Genomic DNA, 22,250 nt, shown 5'->3' with positions numbered 1-22,250 from the left:
GAGTGAAAGGGATTCCAATAACTAGCCTTCCCCCTTCCCAAATAGGGTGGGGCTGTGATTTATCAGGGATTACTCAGAAGGAATTCAAGAGTTCAGAGTTTACTTATACACGTTAACAAGAGAGTTTGTCACTTTTCACACTAAGCAGCAACTTTGGGTTTTTCAGAAGATTCTAATGGCTCCTAAAAACTGCAAAACCCCTCTCCTGCAGTGCATTTTGAAATCTAATTACTCCCGCTGGATGTTTATGAAAACCTTCTTTGTGTCTCTTAACTTCTGAAACTTAGCATGTACAGTGATTTTTCTGAAATCCTGAACCCATGGCCCAATGTAGTTTTCGCTGTCTGCAAGCAAGGAGACTTATTTGTGTGTCTCCCTTCTCTTGCAGGATACAGGCGTAGGTAAATCGAGCATCGTATGGCGGTTCGTGGAAGACAGTTTTGATCCGAACATCAACCCAACAATAGGGTAAGAGATTAAATGTGTTGAATATGTAGCTAAAGGTGTATTGGAAGTCCTTCCAAATTAAAAAGTGTGTTACGGGCGAGGGAGTGGGTATGCGTTCACCGGTGGCAGTCTCCATCATCTCTGGAAGGACTTGAAAGTACAGTGAGGACCGGTGTGTTTGGGGAAAGTTGTCTTTTGATTTGTGAGGTGAACACTTCAAACTAAAAATACAAGTTGAAGTTTCGGGTAGAGTGTACTTCCGTCTGTAAATATGAACGACAATTACGTCTTGAAATAAAGCAGAAGAAACGAGGTCCTGGTAATACTCTTTCAGGGACGTCAACCGAAAGATACTTAGATGGTTTTAGTTCTTTTCCTGAAAAGTGGGAGGCATCTGTCAGACTGGGAGGGCTGGCACATGGGTAAGTGGACGCCCAGGACAGCGCTTCTGGCCGCGTCACCACTGCTCCTGTCCCCTTCTCATACGTTCCTGCGCAAGTAGGAATCGTGAATTAATACATTAATGTTGAAATGGCAGCTTTTTCCTGGTGTCTGGTTCTTGGGGTAAGTGAAACTGACTGGCTATATAGGTTTTTGACTGTGAGAAAACCTTTCAGGGTAACTAAGTATTGTAATACTAAGACTTGTCGTGAGAAGTTGTGTCTTGTAGGTTTTACTACTGTGCAAGGCTTATAAAATTAAATAGCTGCTATGCTGTGTTTATTGCAAACCCCCAATCAAATGGTATCTTCCATTTAAAGAAACATTCAGTGCTCCTGCAGAAACAGTTTACAACGTACACAATCCCGTTTGCGGGCGTGGAGGTGAAACCACCACTATCGTTCTGAAATTAAAATGCCCTTCTGTATCCTTCAAGAAAGAACTGCGTATGTGCGCTTGTGTAAAACGTGACCTCATCCGCCTTCGGGCCTGCCTGTTGCTACCTGCCTGGGAAAGCGAAGTGACAGGAAGTGATAGCAAGTAGTGCTGGTGACTCAGTGCGTGACACATTTCACACCAGGTCAGAGCTGGAAACACGGCTCTGGAATACACAGACACCACCTTGGTGAAAAGTGCTCTCTCAGACGAGGAGACAGAACAGGAGGGGTATGGTTCCAGTGGTGGTGATGTGGCCAGCAGCCCCGTCCTGGGCGTCCACTTCCCCAGGCTGGCGGACGCTGGGGTTCCCCACCTTGACTCCCGCTCTCTTCACCAGGGGGTCTTGGCTCACATTTCACAGGCAAGAGGAAGATGAGGTTTTCCCTTCATTTCCTTCCACTTGTCCTGGTTTCTTTTCTCTCGGCCTCCGCAGGTATCTTCCTCCTTTTGTGACCAGCTCCCCTCACACCTGAGCCCTGGAGCCCCCTCATCACCACTTGTCCCTTTCTTCTTCCCGCGCCCCGCCTCCTTGTCACAGCCTGCAAACGTGTCCCCGACTCACCTGCTGTCCTAAGACCATACCATTTCCCAAGCCTGCCGTGCGGGTGGCGGGAACTCCTGGAAGAGAGGTTGCTGCTCCCTCGACTGCTGTTCCCTCTTGGACCTACTGTTGTCTCCATTCCACCCTCAGCATCCCACTAAAACCACCTTCCCTCCGTACTGGTTTCCATCGAGTTGACAAAAACAAGAAACAAGGGCTTTTTTTTTTTTTTTTTTTCTTTATTCATTGAGCGCTTTCTATACGCCACATGCCGGACTGGGTGCTGGTAATTTAAGCCAGGGGTCAGCAGACTGGGCCTTTGGCCTCCCTGCTGTTTTTATAGATAAAACTTCACCGAATCACAGTCGTACTTACGCACATACTGTGTCCACTGCTCTCTGGCTACAATGGTAGAGTTGAATAGTTGCGACTAAGGTCCTGTAGCCCAGAAAGTTGAAAATCTACGCTGTTTGGCCCTTCTCAGAAAGTTGGCCAACCCCTAATGTGGATAGAATCGGTTCCTGCCCTGGTGGACCTTCCCTACAAGGAGGAAAGAGATACATCCTAAAACTAACGTGCAGGAAATGATTTATTGGACCTTTATCTGTGCTACAAAACACAGAGAAACGTGGGAGCACGATAGGTAACAGGGGCTTGGCCAAACATAAAGGGATGGCTGATTCTCGAGGGAAACAGTGGAGGTGTAAAGCATTCGGAAGCCCTGTTTGAAAATTGGCAGATGAGTGGATTATGCAGTCTTTAATTTTAGCTGTGTCGGAGGGTGCATGGTAGTACCTCATTCTGGTCTTAATTTCCACTTCCCAAAGATGGGCGGAGGGCATAGGTGCAGAGGGAGGTAGGAGGCGCAGAATGTCTAAATTCCCATTTTCCACAGAAAGCTCCAATTTAAGTCCAGGCCTGATGGCTCCTAGGGCCCATGCTTCCCCTCACCCCGCGCTGTATGACATATGTGGCCATTAGGGAAGGCCCATGAGTATGGGAGGAGTGAGGGCCTTAGGACAGGAAGAGGGATGGCTACCAAGTTCTGCAGGGGACGAGGTCCAAATCACGGGTTGGAAATATGGGCCTGGCCCTAAGGGGAAGCCTGGAGAAGTTGACTTGAGACTACAGTGCACAGGTGAAGTTGAGTTGTGGGGGGGATGAGAGCGCTCGTGGGAAACGTGGGGAGCAGGACACAGCTGGGGAAGACCTACGTTTGTAAAACAAGCGTTGGAGGGCGGGAGAGAAGACAGCAAGGGAGCGTGATCACGGAGGAAGAGAACTAGGGAAGACAAGGGTTGCCCTCCAGCACGCCAACACCTGGTAAGGTGGTCTTGGAGCCTCCCCTGAACTCCAGGACCTGGCCACCCGCCCCCCCATGCCCTGTTCTCCCGCCTCATGGTTGCTGCCGTCCCCCCTGCCGCTCACTTCCCTCAACGCCAACAACTAGTTAACTTCCACACTTCAAAAACTTTCTTCTTAAACTTTTGATTACAGTTTCTTTTAAAGAGCAAAGGTGGTTTTTGATCAAGTCCAGTGTATCAGTTATTTTTATAGTTCATGTTTTTTGTGTCTTACGCATCCATCCAAAATCATCAAGATTTTCTCCTATGCTTTTGTTTAGAGTTCTTACGCCTTTATGTTTGAAATCTTAGTTTGTGACTTAATTCTACTAGCTGTAGTTTACTGTGCGAAGGAAGTCAAGGATCATTTTTTCCCATGTGTCAGTCTAGTCATTATAGCAACATTTGTTAATGATGAATTCTGCATTTATGTAATTAAATTACCTTGGCGCCTCTGTCAAAAATTAGTATGTATGTGTGGGTCCATTTCTGTTGCATGGATCCACTTGTGTATCGTAGTGCTAGTACGATACGTGGCCCCGGTTGCTGTAGATTTGTAGACATCTTGAAATCTCCAAATGTTGAATCAGGCAGTGTACGGCCGTTGTATTCGTATTTTTAAAAATCTGTTTGACTCCTCTCAGTCCTTTATATTTCTGTTTGAACTTTAGAATCGTAATGCCCAATTTGTGAAGAAAAGAAAAACAAAAAAACCCTGAAATTTTCATTGGGAATATAGCTAATCTACTGAATAACTTGGAGACAGTCGACATCTTAACAATATTGTGTCTTCTTATCCGTAAACATGGCATACTTCTGCACTAATTTATTTCTGATTTCTGTCCACAAAGTTTTTTAGTTGTCAGTGTGCAGGCTTTGCACATATTTTGTTAAATTTTTCCCAAGTAGTTTGTTTTTATGATTAGCAGATGGAATTTATTTCAGTTTTTATTTATTTATTTTGAGAGAGAGAGAGAGAGGGCACGTGAGAGCAAGCACACGAGCAGGGGTGGGGCAGAGAGAGAAGGAGAGATGGGGGGTGGGGGGGAAGAGAGAGAATCCCAAGCAAACTCACGCTCAGCATGGAGCCAAACGCGAGGCTCAATCTCATGACTGAGATCATGACCTGAGCTGAACTCAAGAGTCAGCCGCGGACGCCTGGGTAGCTCAATCCGTTGAGCCTCCAACTCAGCTCAGGTCATGAACTTGTGATTCGTGAGTTTGAGCCCCATGTGGGGCTCTGTGCTGACAACTCAGAGCCTGGAGCCTGCTTTGGATTCTGTGTCTCCCTCTCCCTCTGTTCCTCCCTTCCCCCGCCCCCCCCCCCCATACTTTGTCTCTCTGTCTCTCAAAATAAAGATTAAAAAAAAAAAAAAAAGTCAGTGCTTAACCAACTGAGCCACCCAGCTGCCCCTAATTTCAATTTATTTTTAATGTAATTTATTGTCAATTTGGCTAACATACAGTGTGTAAAGTGTGCTCTTGGTTTTTGGGGTAGTTTCCTGGAATCTCAATTTTTTTTAATGTTTTTATTTTTGAGAGGGAGGGTGGGAGCATGAGTGGGGGAGGGGCAGAGAGAGAGGGAGACAGAGGATCTGAAGCAGACTCCACACTGTCACTGCAGGGCCCACTGTGGGGCTTGGACTCATGAACCGCGAGGTTATGACTTGAGCCAAAGTCAGCCGCTTAACCGACTGAGCCACATGGGCACCCCCCTAAATTCAATTTTTAATTGTTTGTTGTTGAAATATAGAATAAATTTTATTTATATGTGTTGGCCTTGTATCTTGTGACTTCCTAAATTTACTTAGTTCCGGCACTTTTTTCATAGATGCCTTGGGATTTTCTTAGGTGTACAATCATGTCCTAGGTAATAGACTGTTTTACCTCTTCCTTTCCAATCAGTATGTCTTTTTTTTTTTTTTTTTTTTTTTTTTTGCTTGCCATATTACGTTAGCTGAGACCTCCAGTACTTTGTTGAGAAGTGGTAAGAGCAGATGTCTTTACCTTATTCCCGATCTTGGGGTGGGAAACATTGGATCTTTTACCATTAAGTTAGATGGTTAGGCCCTAGGTTTTTTTATAGGTGCCCACTGTCAGGTTGAAAAGAAAATGTTCTCATCTATCCCTAAATCAGTGAGATCTTTCATCAGGAATTATGTTGAATTCTGTCAGGGGGTTTGGTTTTGTGTTTTGTTTTTACATGTTTTGAACTGTTCTTATTTTCTTTTTTAGTCTTAAAATAGTGGATAACAACAATCTATACTAAAATATTAAATGTGTTCCTAGGAAAAATTTCACTTGGTTATTGTGCGTTATTTAATACATTATTGGGTTTGGGGGCACCCGGATGGCTCCGCCGGTTAGGCATCCAACTTCAGCTCAGGTCATGATCTCATGGTTCATGAGTTCGAGCCCCACATGGGGCTCACTGCTGGCTGCCCATCCCCCACTCATTCTCTCTCCATCTCTCACCCCCCCCGCCCCAAAATACATTATTGGGTTTGATTTATTAAAATTTTGCTAAGGGTTTTTGCCTCTATGAGGTGAAGAATTATCTGTAGTTTTCTATAATGTCTTTTTCTTGTTTTGGTATCAGGGCTTCGTAAAATAAGTTGGGAAATGTTTTCTCCTTTTCTACTTTTTTGCAAGGGTTTATGTAGAACTGGTGTTATTTCTTCCTTAAAGGTTTGGCGTGATTCACAAATGAAGCCATCTGAGTAAGGAGTTTTCTTTGTCAGAGAAATTAACTACAGGGGCGCCTGGCTGGCTCAGTTAAGCATCTAACTCTTAATCTCCACTCAGGTCCTGATCTCACGGTTTGTGAGTTGGAGCCCTGCGTTGGGCTCTGTGCTGTCAGCTCGAAGCCTGCTTAAGATTCTCTCTCCCTCCCTCTCTCTGCCCCTCCTCACCTCTCTCTCTCTCTCAAACATTTTTTTTTTAATTATTAAAAACAAAATTTTAACAACAGATTAAATTTCTTTAGTAGATACAGGTGTATTCATTTCTTCCCAAGTAAGCTTTGGTAGTTTGTGTTTTTCAGTGAATTTGTCTGTTGTATCTATTTTTTAATTTATTGACATAAAATTCATTTAAAACATTTTATTATCATTTTAATATCTTTAGGATCTGTCCAGTTTACTAATTTTAATGATCTTTTCAAAGAACCAGCTTATTTCATTAATATTTCTGTATTTTCTATTTCATTGATTTTTGCTTTTATCTTTGGGTTTCCTTTTTTTTCCTCATTTGCTTATTTTGGCTAATTCTTTTTTTTTTTTTTTTTTTTAAGTTTTTTAACCTGGAAGTTTACAATATTGATTTTTAGGGCCTTTTTTTTTTTTTTTTTTTTTTCATTATATGAGCATTCAGAACTGTAAATTGGGGCGCCTGGGTGGCTCAGTCAGTTAAGCATCCGACTTCAGCTCGGGTCATGATCTCACGCTCCATGAGTTCGAGCCCCACATCGGGCTCTGTGCTAACAGCTCAGAGCCTGGAGCCTGCTTTGGATTCTGTGTCTCCCTCTCTCTCTGCCCCTCCCTGGCTCATGCTCTGTCTCTCTCTGTCTCAAAAATAAAATAAAAACATTAAAAAAAAAATTTTTTAATTAAAAAAAAAAGAACTGTAAATTTTCCTGTAAGAACTGGTTTAAGTGAATCCCACAGATTTTGATACACTGTATTTTCATTTTCATTTAGTTCAGAGTATTTATTTCCCTTGTGATTTGCTTGACCTGTTGGTTGTTGAGAAGTAGTCCCTAACCTCTAATTATAGGGATTTTCCCGAAATTTTTCGATTATTGATTTCTAGTTTAAATCTATTGTGGTCAGAAAATGTATTCACTATTATTTCAAACCTTTTACATTTGACATTTGTTTTATGGTCTAGAATATGGTCTTCGCGAATGTTCATGTGCACGAGAAAAAAATGTGTTCTATAAATGTTAGCTTGGTTAACAGCACTGTTTATGTCTTTATCTTTACTGTTTTTCCCCCCCTCTCATTTGAGTGACAGGAGTGTTTGAAATCCAACCCGAATTGAGAATTTGTCTATTTCTCTTTTGTTCAATTTAATCAATTTTTGTTCATGTATTTTGAAGCTCTTAGATTGAGTGTTTCCACGTGTCGCGTTATTTTTCTTGATAACTTGACCCCCTCACCATCATAAAACATCTTTTTCCCTGGTAATAGCCCTGATTCTGAATTTTACTGTAGAAATTAATACAGGCTCTTCAGCTCTCAGTTGATTAGTGTTTGCGTATCTTTTCCCATCCATTTACATTTAACCCGTTTATATCATCTATTTGAAGGAGGTTTCTTGTAGACAGCATTATGGGTCCTGCTTTAAAGCTTAATCTGACAGTCTCTACTTTTAAATTGGAGTGTTTAGACCTTTACTGTCCAGCACAGTTGCCAAAGCCACATGTGGCTATTTGAATTTAAGTTAATATTAAAAATTTAGTTCCTCAGTCATACAAGCTATCTTTCAGTTCTCATGAAAAGAAGCTATGTTGCATAATACTGATTTGCACCATTTTGGGGGCACCTGGGTGGCTCAACCAGTTAGGCGTCTGACTTGGGCTCAGGTCCTGATCTCACCGTTCGTGGGTTTGAGCCCCACATCGGGCTCTCTGCTCTCAGCCAGTACAGAGCCCGCTTCAGATCCTCTGTTCCCTTCTCTCTCTGCCCCTCCCCCACTAGCACGCATGCATTCTCTCAAAAATAAAAATAAATATTAAAAAAGACAAACCATTTTTACTTATTTGAAAAGAAAAAAACATTTTTATTGATTGTAACTATCAATATGGTTTGGCTTAAATCTACCATCCTGCTGTATTTTCCTATTTGGCCCATGTTAGTGATTCCATTTCAACTCCACTATCTGCTTGTTAGCTCTGTTTCTTTGTTTTTTATTTTGGTGGTTGCACTAGGATTTACAACGTACTTCTTTTTCAGTCTACCTTCAAATAATACACAATTTTCACATATGGTATAAGAACCTTACAAGAATATACTTTCATTTTCCCTCTTGTGCTTTGTGCTATTACTGTGATATGTTTCACTCTTCACTCCTGCATCTTACAAGATTCATAATATACTTTTTTTTTTTTTTTTTTGGCCTCAGAATGGATCAGCGATCCTTTAAAGAGACTGTTGGTCTTTTTTTCTGGGTCCTTATGCCACTATCACAGTTTTTTCACTTCTGTATCTTTGTAATGAGTGTTAATGTCCAATGATGTGGCCTTGTGTTGTTCTTCAAGAATGTCTTGCCTTGCATTTCCATATAAACATTAAAAAATCGTCTTGTCCATTCTCACACATACCAACATGTTAATCTCCACTGTTTCTGATTGGCATTCCACTGCATTTATAGATCATTTGGAAAGAAATGACATTTTTATGATATTGAATTTTCTAATATATGAACCTTGATTATCCTTCCATTTATTAGACAAGCTTCTTTATTTTCTCTCAGTATTTTTTCTACTTCTCTATATAGTGGACTTGCACATTTTTCATTATATTTATTCTAAGGGTTTGATGTTCCAAAGCAATTTTATGCTGTTAATATACTACATGGTACTGTTTTGAAATGTACTTATTTCTAATCTTAAACTTTTTATTTCTTTTTTTATTGAATTGAGTAGGATCTCCAGTACAATATTGAATAGAAATGTGGTCCTGGGTATCCTTATTCTAATCGTAGGGGGAAAGCTTTCACTGTCATACTATTAAATATATCTGCTGTAGGTTTTTTGTTATTTGAGTGTTTTTGGGGTTTTTTTGTCCATGCGCCTTATCACATTACAGAGTGTCCTTCTTTACATCATTTGCTGGGATTTTTTTTTTCTTTTTTACGTGAACAAGTGTGGGGTTTATCAAAAGATTTTTGTACGTCTACTGGATCAGTCATGTAATTATTCTCTTTTATGCTGTTAATGTGGTAAATTACACTGCTGAATTTTCTTGGAATAGATCCACTTAGATCATGATGTATTATTCTTTTTATATATCACTGGCTTTAGTTCGCTATTTTTTGGGCTTTTTGTGTATGTTTCAGTAAGATTGTCATGTAATAATTTTGTGATGTGCATGTCAAGTTTGGTGTCAGGGTTTTGCTTCTCTTACAAAATGAGTTGGGATACTCTTCTACGGAAGAGTTTGTATAAAATTGCTCTTAGTTTTTAAGTGATTAGTAAAATTCATCAGTGATGCCATCTGGGCTTCTAGGCATCCTTGTGGAGTGGAGTTTAAGGAGCCAATTTCTTTTCAGAGTTGTAAGATTATTCATTTACACATTATCTATTTCTTCTTGTATTGGTTTTGATATTGGAGTCTCGGGGGTTTTTTAAGGATTTTGGCTCTTCCATAAGCTTTTTCCAATTCGCATAAAGATGTTAAGATTCTAAACTGATCCCCTTTTACATTTCTGACATGAGTTTTGCCCTTGATCGGCTCTACACTGTGTCCACTTTGTAATTCATTAATTTCTGCTCGTATCTTGATTGTTTCTGTCCTATTCAACGTGCTGCTCTTTTCTAACGTCTTGAGGTAGATGATTATATCATTGATTCTCAGTCCCTATTTTTTTCATGCCCGCAAGACGGGGAGGGGCAGAGAGAGACCATCCCCAGCAGGGATTCCCATATGGACCTCAGTCTCACGAACTGTGAGATCACCACCGGAGCCAAACTCAGGAGTTGGACACTCAACCGACTGAGCCACCCAGGCACCCCAGTTGTAGCGATTACATTTTGAAACCTTAACCATAGCTCTTGCTGATTCCAACAAGTTTTTGTATATCATAATTTGCTTATCATTCATTTCAAAATGTTTTTCACTTTCTGGTAAGATTACATCCTTGTGGGGGGGGGCGGGGGTTGGGTGCGGCGCCTGGGAGGCTCAGTCGGTTGAGCTTCCGACTAGCTCAGGTCATGATCTCACAGTTCTTGAGATTGAGCGCCACATCAGGCTCTATGCTGACAGCTCAGAGCTTGGAGCCTGCTTCAGATTCTGTGTCTCCTCTCTCTCTTTCTCTCTGTCCCTCCCCAACTCACACTCTGTCTCTCTCAAAAATAAATAAACGTAAAAAAATTAAAAAACAAAACAAAAAGATTACATCCTTGGGGCGGCTGGGTGGTTCAGTCGGTTAAGCTTCTGACATCGGCTCCGGTCATGATCTCACGGTTGATGGGTTTGAGCCCCGCATCAGGCTCTCTGCTGTCAGCATGGAACCCACCTTGGATTCTCTGTCCACACCCCTTCTCTCTGCCTCTCCCCTCCTTGTGTGTACACGCTTGCTTTCTCTCAAAAATAAACATTTTTTTTAAAAAAGATTACATCCTTTTTTTTAAGTGTCATTTAGACGTGTTTCTCAATTTTCCAATATAAGGAAGTTCTCTAACTTTTTGTTAATGATTACTGACATAATTGTACTGAGGTGACAACGTAATTTTATGATTTAAGTCCTTTAAAATATGATACAGTTTACTATGTGACACAGCATATGTCAATTTTAGGAACACATATTCCATATGTGTTTGAAAAGTTTGCATACTGTGCACCTGTTAGGTGCTGTATTCTATGAATGGAATTAGGTCAAGTTCATTAATCATGTTGTTGATTCTTTCTGTTATCCTTGCTAGGTTTTTGGTCTATCTAAATCCAACAGTTACTGAGAGAAGTGGATTAGAAACTCTCACCATGGTTATGTGTTTGTCTGTTTACCCTGTTCATTCTGTTTCATTTTATCAAAAAATGAAGTACCTATAAATTTAGAATTTTATATCTTACTGGTAATGCAAACCTTCTAACATTCTGAAATGTACTCTTTTAAGTTCTAGGGTGCATTTTGCCTTAAAGTATAATTTCTTTTGGTTGGGAATTGCGTGCTGCATATTTTCTCATTCTTTTGTTTTTTTAACCCTTCTGTATCTTTATATTTAAGGTGAGTCTCTTGTCAGCAGCTTATGATTTGATTCTGGTAATGTATCTGGTAGGGTGTATATAACCAACACCCTAATTAAACTCCAGAAATTTACATCACCTCAGAAAGTTCCTTCTGTGAGTCTCATTCCCCTAAGCAGCAGCTGTGGTGATCTCAGTCACTATGGATGAATTTGCCTGTTCTTGAATTTCACCTAAATGAAATAAATGGTGTCTAGCTTATTCTTCATAAAACAAATGTTTTGGAGAGTCAGCTGTGTTGCTACATGTATTATAGTACTGCCTATTTTTTAATTGGTGAGTGATGTTCTCCTATGAATAGGTCACAATTTATCTCTTCGGGTTTTGGACCTCCAGATCGTTTCCAGGTTTTGGCTGTTGTGACCATAGATACTGTGACCCTTCTTTTACAAGTCTTCTTGTGCACCTAGGTTTTCATTTCCCTTGGGTAAATAACTAGGTTTGGAATTTCTAGTTCACAGAGTAGGTGGATGTATAATTTCATAAGGAGTTTGCAGACAGTTGTCTAACGTAGTTGTATCATTTTAACCTCCCACTATCAATCAATGTGTAGAACTCCAGCTGTTCTACATTCTCTCCTGTATTTGTCTGTCTTTTTAACACCAGTTGTCCTAGTGGAATCAAAATGGTATCTCACTGCACTCTTAATCTGCATTTCCGAGATGACGGATAATGTTACGTATCTTTGCGTGTGCTTTTTTGTCACTCGCCTGTCTTTTATGAAGCGATATTCAATATTCAGGTCTGTCGCCCATTTTCATTGAGGGTTTGTTTTATTTTTTATTTTTTAATTTTTTTTTAATGTTTATTTATTTTTGAGAGAGAGACAGCATGAGCGAGGGAGGGGCAGAGAGAGGGAGAGAGGGAGACACAGAATCTGAAGCAGGCTTCAGGCTCCAGGCTCCGAGCTCAGAGCCTGGAGCCTGACGTGGGGCTCGAACCCACAAACTGCAAAATCATGACCTGAGCCGAGGTCAGACACTTAACTAACTGAGCCACCCGGGCGCCCTTGGAGTTTGTTTTAATTTCCTTAATGAGTTCTTCTGATAAGGAGGAGTTTTAATTTTGATAAAGTCCACGCTATCAATTTTGTCTTTTTTTATTTATTTAAAAAAAAATGTTTTTAATGTTTATTTATTTTTGACAGAGACAGAGCATGGGCGGGGGAGGGGCAGAGAGAGAGGGAGACACAGAATCCCAAGCAGGCTCCAGGCTCTGAGCTGTCAGCACAGAGCCCGACGCGGGGCTCGAACTCACAGACCAGGAGATCATGACCTGAGCCGAAGTCAGCTGAACCGACTGAGCCACCCAGGTGCCCCTCAATTTTGTCTTATTTGATTCGTGCTTATTTGGTCCTCTCTAAGAAAATTCTGCCTGTCCCAAAGTCTCCACAATATTCTTCTATATTTACTTCATAGTTTTAGCTTTACATTGAGTTCTTTGGTCTATCTCAAATTAATTTCTCACCCTTTCTGTGGATCAGGAATCTGAGTGGCTTAGCTGGTAATGGTTCTAGCTCAGAGTCTTTCGTGGTATTGCAGTCAGTTGGGGCCGCAGTCAAATGAAGGCTTGGCTGGGACTGAAGGATCTGCTTCCAAGATGGTGCCCTCACACAGCCGTTGGCTGGAGGCCTCAGCTCCTCAGAACCCTGCCATGTGAGCCTCTCCATAGGGCCGCTTATATGTCCTCAGAACAAGGCCGCTAACTTTCCCCAGGACAGGCGAGCCACAAGAGAGCGAGGGGGAGTCTGCAGTATCTTTTATGACGCATTTAGGAGTCCCCTGCCATGGCTTCTGTTCATTAGAGGGGTGACCACATTACCCACCCCATATGTGCAGCACACAGAATGGCGCTCCGCTCTTGAAGTGGGGGGGGGGGGGGGTTGAAACACAAAAACAGGAACATATTCTATAGCTGCCACAATTACATTAAGTGAACTTTACAACTGTGATCATCCCTGATGGGTCTGATTGTGAGCCAACATCTGAGAAATTCAAACTGACAAAAACATTTTACTAAACAACAGGCTTGTAATCTTCAAAAGTCCAGAAAAGTCAAGGAAAGACTGAAAAACCGATCCAGGTTGAAGGAGACTAAAGAGTCATGACCACTAGTTACAACATGTGACTTTGAACTGGATTTTTTACCCAAAACTCGATCACTGGGACAGTTGGCAAAACTCAGATGGGTTCTGAGAAATGCATGGTGATGGTGTATCGTTAATTTCATGATTTTTAGGCTCGTTGTGCTAATGGAGGAGAATATTCGTGCTGTTAGGAAATGCCTGCTGACCTTCAGAGGTAATGAGGCAGCTTATTGTCACATGGTTCAGGATAAATAAATTCTGTGCGCCTAAGTTTTCTCTAAATTGAGGACTGTTTTAATTTTTTTTTAATTTTTTTTTTTTTTAGTGATGGTTAACTTACTGCAAGAAAGGCGTTAAAAAACAAGTGGCTTTTTTTTTTTTTTTTTACTAATGTCATTGAAAGACAACTGGCTGTTTGGTGTAAAGAAAGCATGATTTGGCTCAGTCAGTTAAGCGGCCGACTTCGGCTCAGGTCATGATCTTGCGGTCCGTGAGTTCGAGCCCCTCGTCGGGCTCTGTGCTGACAGCTCAGAACCTGGAGCCTGTTTCAGATTCTGTGTCTCCCTCTCTCTGACCCTCCCCTGTTCATGCTCTCTCTCTGTCTCAAAAATAAACGTTAAAAAAAAAAAAAAAAAGAAAGAAAGCATGATTGACATTGTGCTCTCGGTGCTTCTTCGCCTTCCGCAGGCCCTCAGAGCCCAGGGCCCCTTCCTCTCCCCAGATGGGGACTCCTGACTTTGGCCAGCCGCCATACCTCACTCTGGGCCACTCCACCCCTCCGCCTGAATGGCCCACCTAACTAGCACCTGTGACATTAAGCAGTTACATTAGGCAGGAAGACGAAGAGGAGCAAAAAAATTTCTTGTTATTGGGGCACCTGGGGGGCTCAGTTGGTTGAGCATCCGACTTCGGCTCAGGTCATGGTCTCGCAGTTCGTGAGTTCAAGCCCTGCATCGGGCTCTGTGCTGACGGCTCGGAGCCTGGAGCCTGCTTTGGATTCTGTGTCTCCCTCTCTCTTCACCTCTCCCCTGCTCATGCTCTGTCTCTCAAAAATAAATAAATGTTTAAAAAAAAATTTTTTTTTTAATTTCTTGTTATTTTATACACATACTGCCGTATCCATTGCTGCTCATTCCTTCCTGGAGAAGTGAGTTTTCATCCGACGTCATTCCCTTTTGGCCTAAGAACTTTCTTAGTGTTTCATGTATTCCGGGCAACTGGCGACAGGGTCCCTCAGTTTTTGTTTATCAGAAGACGTCGTGCCTGTACTGTATTCTCACTTCTGAAGGATATTTTTGCTAGCTAAGAGATTTCTGGGTCGATTTTCGTTGTTACCGTCGTGTACCATAATGATTCGATACTTGTACCTATTGTGTGCAATAAGTTTAGTTAACACCCATCACCACACATAGTCACAAAAGCTTTTTTTCTTGAGATGAGAACTTTTAAGTTACTCTCTTAGCAACTCTAAATACACAATACGGTATTATTAACTATAGTGCCACGCTTTACGTTACATAGTCGAAATGGGTGAAGGTGGTCAAAAGGTACAAACTCCCCATTGTAAAGTAAGTCCTGGGGATTTAGTGTACAGATTTTTCTTTCATGATTTTAAATATGTTATTCTGTTATATTCTGGTCTCATGGTTTCTGTTGAGGGGCCTATAATCATCCTTAACTTTGTTACTCTATATGTGATGAATCTTTTTATTTTGGGGCTGCTTTTAAGATCTGCTATCTTTTTTTTCTCTTTTTTTCAGCAGTTCACTATAATATGCTGGGTGCATAAAATACTCTGGATTCATTGGATCAGAGTTTCTTAGAATAGAAATTTGATTATTTGGGACATTTTCAGCCATTATTTTTGTTTCATTTTATTTGAGAGAGAGAGCAAGTGAAGGGGCAGGGTTGGGGGGTGGGAGAACAGAATCCCAAGCAGGTTCTGTGCTGTCAGTGCAGAGCCCTATGCAGGGCTCAAACCCACCAACCATGAGATCGTGCCCTGAACCGAAATCAAGAGTTGAATGCTTAACCGACTGAGCCACCCAGGCCCCCCCAGCCATTATTTCTTTAAATGTTTTGTCTACCCCATTCTTTTGCTCTGCCTATGGGATTCCAGTTATAAGTATATTAACCTGTTTGAGATGATCTAACAGATGACTGAGTCCTGGGGCTTCTGAGTTTGTTTTGGTTTTTTTCCATCTTTTCCTTTGTGTCCTTAGGATCCTGTTATTTCTGATCTGTCTTTAAGTTCAAGTGATCCTTTCTTCTGTCTCTTAAGTATATCTAGTGTATATTTTTACTCAAATACTATCCTTGATTCTAGAGTTTCATAGGATTCTTTTTTATATTTTATATGCTTCGATTCCCCATCTGTTCACTCAATCTGATTCTTTTTCTTTAGGTCCTGACTATATTTATAATAGCCTCTTTTAGAGTGCCTGTCTGCTAATGCCAACATCTGGATCAGCTCAGGATCTATTGCTGTTCACTCTTTTCTCTTGACCTTGGGTCACGCTGCTTTGCATAGCTAGTATTTTTTTATTAGATACCGGATACTGCAGAAGATAGGTTGCAGAGATCTTAGATTCTCTTATCTTCTGTTGAGGAGTGCTAAGTTCTGCTGGAGCAGACAGTGAAATTAGGGAGCTCTTACACTTGGTTACGATGGTTGTCTCGGAGTGTCGCCGTTAGCCTCGTGGCAAATCCTTCTTCCCAGGATATCGTCTTTTCCTCTCAGCTACTGTTTGTGGGTTTTCATTCAGGGTGTTCTCTGGGCCCCTGTGAGTTGGCAGGATTCAGACTCCCGGCTTTTTCCCAGCCTTCCGAGGGTTGCTATCCTTGGAATCTCCCCCGTGCGTGTGTGCGGTTCGGAGTCAGCCGTGGATTTGAGATGAGTGTATGTATAGATTCAAGGCTCTCCCCTCTGCAGCTCCTTCCTTTCTAGGACATTCCCACTCTATTTCCAGCCACAGCAGTGGCCTCGAATGAGGTCCTCTAGCCAGGAGCACTGGTTTTCCACTTGACCAGTTGATGGCGGTTATTCCGGTGCAAGTTACCGGCACCACTGCTGGACTCGGAACTCCCCAACTAGACTTTTAATTTCAGTGTATATTTTACCTTTCGTATAGTTACTGATGTCTTTCTGTTTAAACTTACGGTTTTACGCTTTGCTTTTTATTTACCCTGCCCTATATTCTTTCGGATTGAATTTTGTTTTGTTTTGTTTTAGTGCTATGTTTCTCCCTTCTGTTATCTTGGTAATTATACATTCCTTTATTATTCTTTAAGTGTTTACTCTAGAAGTTACTTGATGCATCCTTGACTTATTTGAGTCTTAACATAAATTACTTTCACCACATTTTCCAACAATACAGGGGTCTCAAATCTAATTTCTCTGCTTCCTGCCTTGCATGCTCCTATAGTGTATTTTAATTCTAGATCTCACAGGACATTTATTATTGTTATACAGTGAACATGCCTGTTGATTTCTTCCATATGTCTACTCTCTCCATTGCTCTGCATTCCTGCTGCATTTCTGACCTTCCATCTGGGATCATTTACTTCGTTGTGAAGAACACTATTTTGTATTTGCTTTAGTATCCTCTTCTGTCCAGGGTTGTCTACCTGAAAATGTCTTCATTTTAATTTATCTTTTTTTTTTTAACTGAGCTTTTATTTACATGCAATAAAATGTGTAGTTCTGTGAGTTTTTACCTTGTGTCTGTTCACGTACCATCGAGATACAGAATATTTCCGTTCCCTCAGACAGCGGCCTTCCTCGTATACCTACCCCGCCTCACCAGCATAACCACATTCTGCCTTCTGTCACCGTAGAGTACGTGGGTGTTTTGTGAACTTCATGTAAACAGTCATATTACTTCTACTCATTCATGCTGCCTTCTTGTGCTCAACACGCTGTTATTGAGGTTTATCCGTGTTCCTTTTTATTGCTGGCTAGTATCCTATTGTGTGAACGTCCCACAATTTGTTTATCCAGTCTCCTAGTGACGGACATTTAAATAGAGTCCAGTTTTGAGCTATTATGAATAAAGCGGCTGTGAATATCTGCATACAGTTCTTTTTGTGGGCATCTCCGTGTGTTACTCGTGGGCACATGCCTGAGGGTAGAATTTCTGGTTAATAGGCATGTTCGTTACCTGTCTTCGTGTAACACATTAATTACCCTTACACTTAGCAGCTTAAAAAAGAAAAAAACAAAACAAAACACAAACATGCAGCATCTCTCACACTTGTTGTGGGTCAGGAATTCGGGAGCAGCTTAGCGGGGTGATCCTGGCTCTTGGCCACGTAGACCCCTGCCTCCGACCGCTTGAGTGTCCTCACCACACAAGAGCCGTCATCCTCAGGATGAGGAGTCCGTGAGAGCCCGGGATGGAAGCTGCCGTGTCTTTATGACCACCTGTCATTTCCGTGACGTCCTCTTGGCCACACGGAGCCCTGTGCCCCGCGGGAGCGGCCCGTGCAAGGACATCGGCGCCAGGAGTGAGGACCCCGAGGGCCGCCTGGGTGCTGGCTGCCGCGGCGGGTTGAAAGGCGTGTGTAACTTTTGAAGAAAGTGGTGTTTTCCTGCGTGGGCCCCCTCGCTCCCCCCCCTCCCCGCTGGCACTGTGTGAGCGCCCCGCAGGCCGCTCGGCCTCCCGACACCTGCTTTGAATCGTAGGTCGGGATCGCTTCGGAGGTTCGCTTTCGCTGAGCATAGAATTCCCGGTTTTTCCTTACTGTCTCTTGGATGCCTCCGGACACACGTGCCCCGTTCGCTCCCAGCTCCCTCCGCCTCCCCCGAGGTCAGGAGTCAGGCTTGCTTCTCTCTTGACTTCGTGTTCTTCCTCCGGGTGCCTCCCACGTTTCCCTTTCTCCTTTGGCCTTCCGCTGCCCCCCTTTGGTGTTCCAGGAGAGGCTCTCCTTGTATTTATCCTGCCTGGGTTCGTGGTACTTCGGGCACCTGTGGTGTGATGCCTTTCAAGTTGGACGGTTGTCAACCGTTGTCTCTTCAATACTGCTTTTGTTCCATTTTCTCTCCTCGTCTCTCACTGTCACGCGGCTGTTACTGTAGTCTAGAAGTTTCCATGTCGGTGTCCCATACTTCTCTGCATTTTCCTTCATTCTTTTCCTCGTGCTCCCGTCTACGTATTTTTCCTCGCCCTCCATCCAGTTCGTTAATCACTTTTTCATCTAACTAATCTGATTTGAAGCCTGCTTAAAGAACCATGAAGTTCTTGACTTCAGTTAAAGTTCTAGTATATCCATTAAGGTTTGTTTTAGTTTCCCTTTTCTCTGCTGAAATTGTTAGTCTGGGTTTGGGTTTTTGGTTTTTAAATTTTATTTATTTACTTTAAGTAATCTCCACACCCGGCATAAGGCTCCAACTCACGACCCCAACGTCAGGAGTTGCGTGCTCTCCCGGCAGAGCCACCCAGGGACCCCTGGGTTTTTGTTTTCTTAAATGGACTAGACATGGTTATTTTCAAGTCCATTTTTAATAACATAACGCAGTGGAAAGTGTTATGGATTATTGGAGTTGGGTAATGGATTCTACTTTTGTGAGTGAGAATTTTCATAATAAAAGTTAAAAATAAGCATGTCTGATAACCAATCCATTCTCCAGATGACCTTCTCTTCATTGTCTTGATTGTTGATCACAGCGACTCATCCCCTCTGATGCACGGCATTTTTTAAATTGCATTCCAGACATTGTTTGTTACAGTTTTATAAATAATTTGAGGCTCTAGTTCAGGGTCAGCAAACTTACGACCCAGGAGCCAAATCCAGTCACACCAGTTCGTGTACATACTGTTCATGGCCGCTCCTGCGCTACAGCGGGAAAGGTGACGAGACCGTGACCAGCAGAACCGCAAACATTGGCCTTTGACAGAAAAAGCTCACCGGCTCCTGCTCTACATGTTTTCCGCCAGACTCGCAAATCCGGTCCCTAATTCCGGCTTCTGCTGCCTTCACCCCAAACCTAGGCCTCTGGACCTGGGTGACGCCTTACAGTTTCACAGCCTCCCTGCGGTGTTACCTCGTCTTATCTTTGCGTGTATGATTCCAGCTACCTGAGCACGCTTGCTGTAGAACACGCCTGTAGATGTTCCGCTTATCTCGTAACGTGTCCGTCACACTGTTTTCTCGTTGCGGGAGCTCTCCCTGAACGCGGTCGCTTGGTCTCTGTTTTGCCAACTTGCACCTGCTGCAGTGCTCTGTCCTCCGTTCTGCCAGATTTTACGAGGGTTTACCTGCGCCTTGCCCTAGCCTGAGTCCTCGAAGGCTTTATTTCTCGGGCCTAACACGGATTGGCCCTCTGGGTGTGTTTCTGAGGGCATGACAGGAAGGGTGTCCTGCTCCCCTCGTCTTGCGCTCCAGAGCTCATCGCTTCCTCTTTAGAGGGGGACCTGGCTCTCTGAATCGAGCCCTTCTTTTCCTCTGTCTCCACAGTCTTCATCCACTCCTATTCACCCCAGACACACGACTTCCAACCGAAAAGCATTCTGTCGTTGGATCTGTGTTCATTTGTTAGCCTTTTAGGAAATGGCGCCTGTCTTCTTCCCTCTCACTGTCCATCCCGTCAGACCTCAAATCCAGGAGACATCGTTGAGTCCTCCTTCATTTTTACACTTTACATTCAATCCATCTGTAAGTCTTGTTTGTTCTTGGTCTTAAAATACATTCATATCTTTACACTGCCCTTCATATCGTCTTAATTTGATAGTATCAATTGGATGGTCTTATTTTTCTTTAAAAATCTTTAGTGGCTTCCTACTACCCTGTGAGAATAATAACTAGAAACTTCACTGTGATTTTTATCACTTTTTCCTCTCTCACTGCACTGCGGCCACGGCCCTTTCCAAACACCTGTTCTCTCCTGCCTCGGGGCCCTTGCACTTCCTGTTTTCCCCATTTTGAAATGTTTTCTTCTTTCCCAATTTTCACATGGCTAGATCTTCTCACGTGTTAGGGTTTATCCGAGAGGTTTTTCCTACCGTCCGATCTCAAATTACCACTTCAATCACTATCACCACACAATGGTTTGCTATCTTCATAGTAAGTAAAAATCTTTAATCGTTCATCTATTTATCTACCTATTTATTGTCAGCTCCTACCACACCAGTAGAAGTTCTGTGAGAGGAGAAACCTCATCTGAAAAGATCACAAATGGATCCCCAGTGCCTAGCCCATAGTACTTGCTGAGTAAAAAGTTGTTCTTTAATTACAGGATTTCTGTAATTGTGTACTCTTACTGGCTTCTGCCCCATTATTCCACTGGAACCCCTGTTGGAGAGTTGAACGTCAGCTTGTGAGTAGCCAGATATGAGCTACAGGTTGCTTTTTATTGTATTCGTTCTCTCTAGAAGTATCTGGCATTGTCTTGATACCCTTTTTTTTTTTTTCCTGCAAAGCCTCTGGCGTCCCGGGACACAGCTCTGATTCTCCTCCTCCCCACCTCTTGGGGTAGTCTTCTGTTTTGTTTCTCAGCCTCAGTGTCCGGATTCTGTCAGGCGCCGCGGGCGTAAGGGCTCAGTCCCACCAGGCCGCGGGCACTTCCCACGCCAGCTGCAAGTTGTGAGCGCCCACACTTCTGCCCGACGTGGCCATCACCTCGAGAGTTCCCACAACCGCCCCCGCTCCAGGTTGGATAATTTGCCAGAACTGTTCACAGAACTCAGGAACACGCTTTACTTACGTCTACTGGTTTAGTATAAAGGACACAAACGAACGGCCAGATGAAGAGGTGCATAGGGCTGGAAGGGCCTCAAGCATAGGAGCTTCTTGTCCCGTAACGTTGGGATACACCACTAACCCAGCGGCTCTTCGAACCCAGTCATTAAGGCGTTTTTACAGGGGTCTGATTACTAGGTGTGATTCATTGAATCGCTGGGCACCGGTGATTAGCTCCACCTGCAGCCCCTCACAGCTCCCCAAGGTTGCGGGATGAGACTGAAAGTTCCAGCACTCTAGTCAGTATTTGGTCTTCGTGGCAACCGGTGCCTCCCTCCCCGGTCCCGGGACAGTGTCAGAGCCGCCAGGAGTCACCTCCTGAGAACTAAAGACACTCCTGTCACTTCAGAAATTCCAAGAGATTTAGGGTATTTGTATCAGACCCTGATGACAAAGACCAGATGTATGTTTCTCATTATACCTCATTTGCCTACGCCTCATTGGCATCCCAGAAAGGGGGAAAAGAATGGAACAAAAGAAGTAATTCAAAAGATAAAGGGCAAGAACTTTCCAAGATTGATGAAAGTGACCAATATGTAAATACAAAAATATCTCTAAACTCTAACCAGGGTAAATACAAAACAAACCGTAGCCTAGATACGCTGTAGTCAAGCTGCTCAAAACCGAAGAGCAGATCTTAAAAGCGATCAGAGGGGGCATTAAAAAAACACAATCTGTGTGGGAGAACGGCGAGGAGAGTTATCACCGACTTCTCAACAGAAACACAAGAGGACGGAAGACAGTAGTATGGCATCTTCAGGTTGGGGGGTGCGGAGGGGGACCTGCCAAGCAAAAATTGTACATCTGGCAAAATTTTTTCTCAAAACTAAAGGTGAAATAAAGACATTTTCAGACCAGACCCGGGCCAGAAGAAATGCTGAAAGAAATTCTAAAAAGACTACTGGCTTTAAAAATAACAATTACTGTATTTATAACATATGAAGAAGTGTAAGGCAGCAAGAATACAGTAGGTGGGAGGGGGATTCGTTGAATTACACCATCCTAGATCATGAGTTGTTCGTCAAATAGCATATTATGTGGAAATACGCCAACATTTGCAGTCACATTATCATCTCTCGAGAAACCATTGAATAAATGGTCACACAAAAAGAAAGCTAGAAATTCCATACAAGAGAAAAAACGAGAATGAAAAAAAAAAAGTGATTTATCCAAAAGAAGGCAGAAAAGGAGCGAAGAGACAAATGCCAAAATGGGAAATACCGCCAGCCATCTAAATGATTGTATTAAAT

At 42.7% G+C, this 22,250-nt stretch overlaps 1 protein-coding gene across 4 annotated transcripts in view; it reads left to right on the top strand.

Annotated features, from left to right (window-relative positions):
- RAB22A (RAB22A, member RAS oncogene family) overlaps positions 1-22,250 on the top strand; it is a 57,290-nt gene that overhangs the window by 908 nt on the left and 34,132 nt on the right. For all 4 annotated transcript variants that reach the window (XM_043553600.1, XM_043553599.1, XM_043553601.1 and 1 more), the window contains exon 2: positions 389-468. In XM_043553600.1, the coding sequence (XP_043409535.1) occupies positions 389-468 (80 nt within the window). The remainder of the gene's footprint in view (positions 1-388; positions 469-22,250) is intronic.

Source organism: Prionailurus bengalensis, chromosome A3 (genome assembly GCF_016509475.1).
Source record: "Prionailurus bengalensis isolate Pbe53 chromosome A3, Fcat_Pben_1.1_paternal_pri, whole genome shotgun sequence".
Taxonomy (NCBI): Eukaryota; Metazoa; Chordata; class Mammalia; order Carnivora; family Felidae; genus Prionailurus; species Prionailurus bengalensis.
This window is presented reverse-complemented; position numbering and strand designations above follow the sequence as displayed.